The sequence below is a fragment of the Limulus polyphemus genome, unplaced genomic scaffold, assembly GCF_000517525.1.
Source record: "Limulus polyphemus unplaced genomic scaffold, Limulus_polyphemus-2.1.2 Scaffold11239, whole genome shotgun sequence".
Lineage (NCBI taxonomy): Eukaryota > Metazoa > Arthropoda > Merostomata > Xiphosura > Limulidae > Limulus > Limulus polyphemus.
In genome coordinates, this window is record NW_013676849.1 from 8,422 (window position 1) to 11,032 (window position 2,611).

A 2,611-nucleotide genomic window follows, 5' to 3' on the forward strand; every position below is an offset into this window, starting at 1 on the left:
TATGTGACACCTTTAGTTGTTTAACTATAGACATGGACCAATAACAGTAACAATATGTGACACCTTTAGTTGTTTAACTATAGACATGGACCAATAACAGTAACAATATGTGACACCTTTAGTTGTTTAACTATAGACATGGACCAATAACAGTAACAATATGTGACACCTTTAGTTGTTTAACTATAGACACGAACCAATAACAGTCTAACAATATGTGATACCTTTAGTTGTTTAACTACAGACATGGACCAATAACAGTCTAATAATATGTGATACCTTTAGCTGTTTAACTACAGACATGGACCAATAACAGTAACAATATGTGACACCTTTAGTTGTTTAACTATAGACACGAACCAATAACAGTCTAACAAAATGTGATACCTTTAGTTGTTTAACTACAGACATGGACCAATAACAGTCTAATAATATGTGACACCTTTAGTTGTTTAACTACAGACATGGACCAATAACAGTCTAACAATATGTGACAACTTTAGTTCTTTAACTACAGACCTGGACCAATAACAGTCTAACAATATGTGATACCTTTAGTTGTTAACCTATTTATACAAATAGAACTCATGTTTAATTATGACTGGCTTTAGCTAATTAGGAAGCTCTAAAACAGGAAAACAACCATCTGGCTGTCATCATGCCACTTTAACAACATCTAGTACAGCAGGTTGTTTAATTTATTGGTTTTCAGCATCACTGTGCTTTTCCACAATTGTTTTAAGCCTGTACTGTACAATGTAAACATATTAATCATTTTAATTTGTTCTTTCTAAACTTACATCAACAACTTATGATGTTTTTTTATATTTATGAAATAATTAAATATTCAAGTTTTAATGCTGATGGATTTAGAAAAAAAATCCAAGATATTGGTAACTAAAATCTTTGTATTGCCATGTTTTTAATATTTCTTTTTACATTTTAATTTCCATCTTGTGAATCACGTTAATCTCCACAAAAGTATCATCTAGTATCAGCAGGATCAGAATGAATTTGTTTTCAATGAATAGTATATTATCTATGAAACACTTTAAAAATAACACACAAAATCTAAGGATAATAATTATTTAATGAAAAATTAGTTTATTCAGTAGCAATGTACTAAAGCCAGATATCCCAGTTGTCTGTAATAATGCTATAGTATTTTCACAGAATTGAAGAAAAAACATAGACAATTGTACATTTCACAAAAAACTTCATTTATTCCTGACCATGGGTTCATCAGTAAAGGCATCATCAGCTACAGACTGAAATGATTTGTAAAAAGGTTTATATAAGTTTAACCAACGAACCGGAAGTAACCTTGAGACAAGTGGGGAGGAGCTTTAGTTGGTTAGAACCTTTTCTGGATTTGTCTTTAGATTTCTATCTATTTCTAGGCTATCTAGTTTTTTTTACCTTTTTCACAGATGTGTAAAATTTTGCAGTTTGTTCCGGGTGAAATTGGTTTCAATAAGGTGAGATGCAAAGGTTGAATCCATTTTTCTTAATTTCCAGCTTCTAGAATGTTTTTAATTCTCGTGTCTATCGAACATCTAGTTTGCCCTATGTATACACTATTACATTCTTGACATGTTAATTGGTAAACACCACTGTTGTCGTACTTTTGAATACTGCTAGTTTTACATGTATATGGTAAAACTACTAATAAGAACTAAAATAAGTTTTTATTTAAACCAAAATAAATCTCCTACCTAGAAACAATCTGATTATATCCATACTGAAAATCCCTTTCTTGTTCTTTCCTAACTGGATAGAGCAGCTGGTTTTCGTGAAAATAAAGTATTTTCTTTAGAGGCAGAAGATCAGGTCGCAGAGCCACCAATTCTGCTAGACTGAGCACCGAACTTGCAAATAGCACTCTGAAGTAATTAAAGCATGCACGTTCCTGTTAGGCACATTTTGCAGACATTTTATTCTTAAAGAAAATAATTTTTCAATCTAAGATTTTTTATATCCAAGAAATCTACTTTTAAAGGTGACAAATAACAGTTTTTATCTTCCCTAAGTACTAGAAGGAACAAATACAAATATCACAAAAAAACAAGTTTCAGAAAAAGATCTAAAGATAAAAAAGAGTGCTTTGGTCTAGTTTTTGGAAATATTTATGACACAGTGTAACAATAATACAAAAAAGGTATGCATGACAGCACAGTAAATAAAGTAACTGAAAGTAAAGGCAGTGAGAAACAAGTTTAAAGTCTAAAGTTTGATTACTATAAATCTAAACTGACTCAAGGATAAAAATCATGTATCATATATATATCTATATATCATTCAGAATGTTTAAGACCATTCCATATATACATAACCATGCCATCACTTTTTACTTCTGGAATATTCTGCATGACATGAAAGTAGTTTCTAGAATTTCTGTGAGGGTATATAAGCACTTAAGGAGATTATTCTGTATCATTTCAACTGACACTGCAATGGTGTATTATTGCAAACTGACACTGTAATGGTGTATTATTGCAAACTGACACTGTAATGGTGTATTATTGCAAACTGACACTTGCAATAGGTGTATTATGACAAACTGACACTGTAATGGTGTATTATTAGCAAACTGACATAGCAATGTGTATAT

The 2,611-nt window shown here is 30.9% G+C and overlaps 1 protein-coding gene across 2 annotated transcripts in view; it reads right to left on the minus strand.

Annotated features, from left to right (window-relative positions):
• The window catches only part of LOC106476688 (glycosyltransferase-like domain-containing protein 1), a 13,360-nt gene that overhangs the window by 5,715 nt on the left and 5,034 nt on the right, over positions 1 to 2,611 (minus strand). For both annotated transcript variants that reach the window (XM_022380489.1, XM_022380488.1), the window contains exon 2: positions 1,716 to 1,883. In XM_022380489.1, coding sequence (XP_022236197.1) covers positions 1,716 to 1,883 — 168 coding nt within the window. The remainder of the gene's footprint in view (positions 1 to 1,715; positions 1,884 to 2,611) is intronic.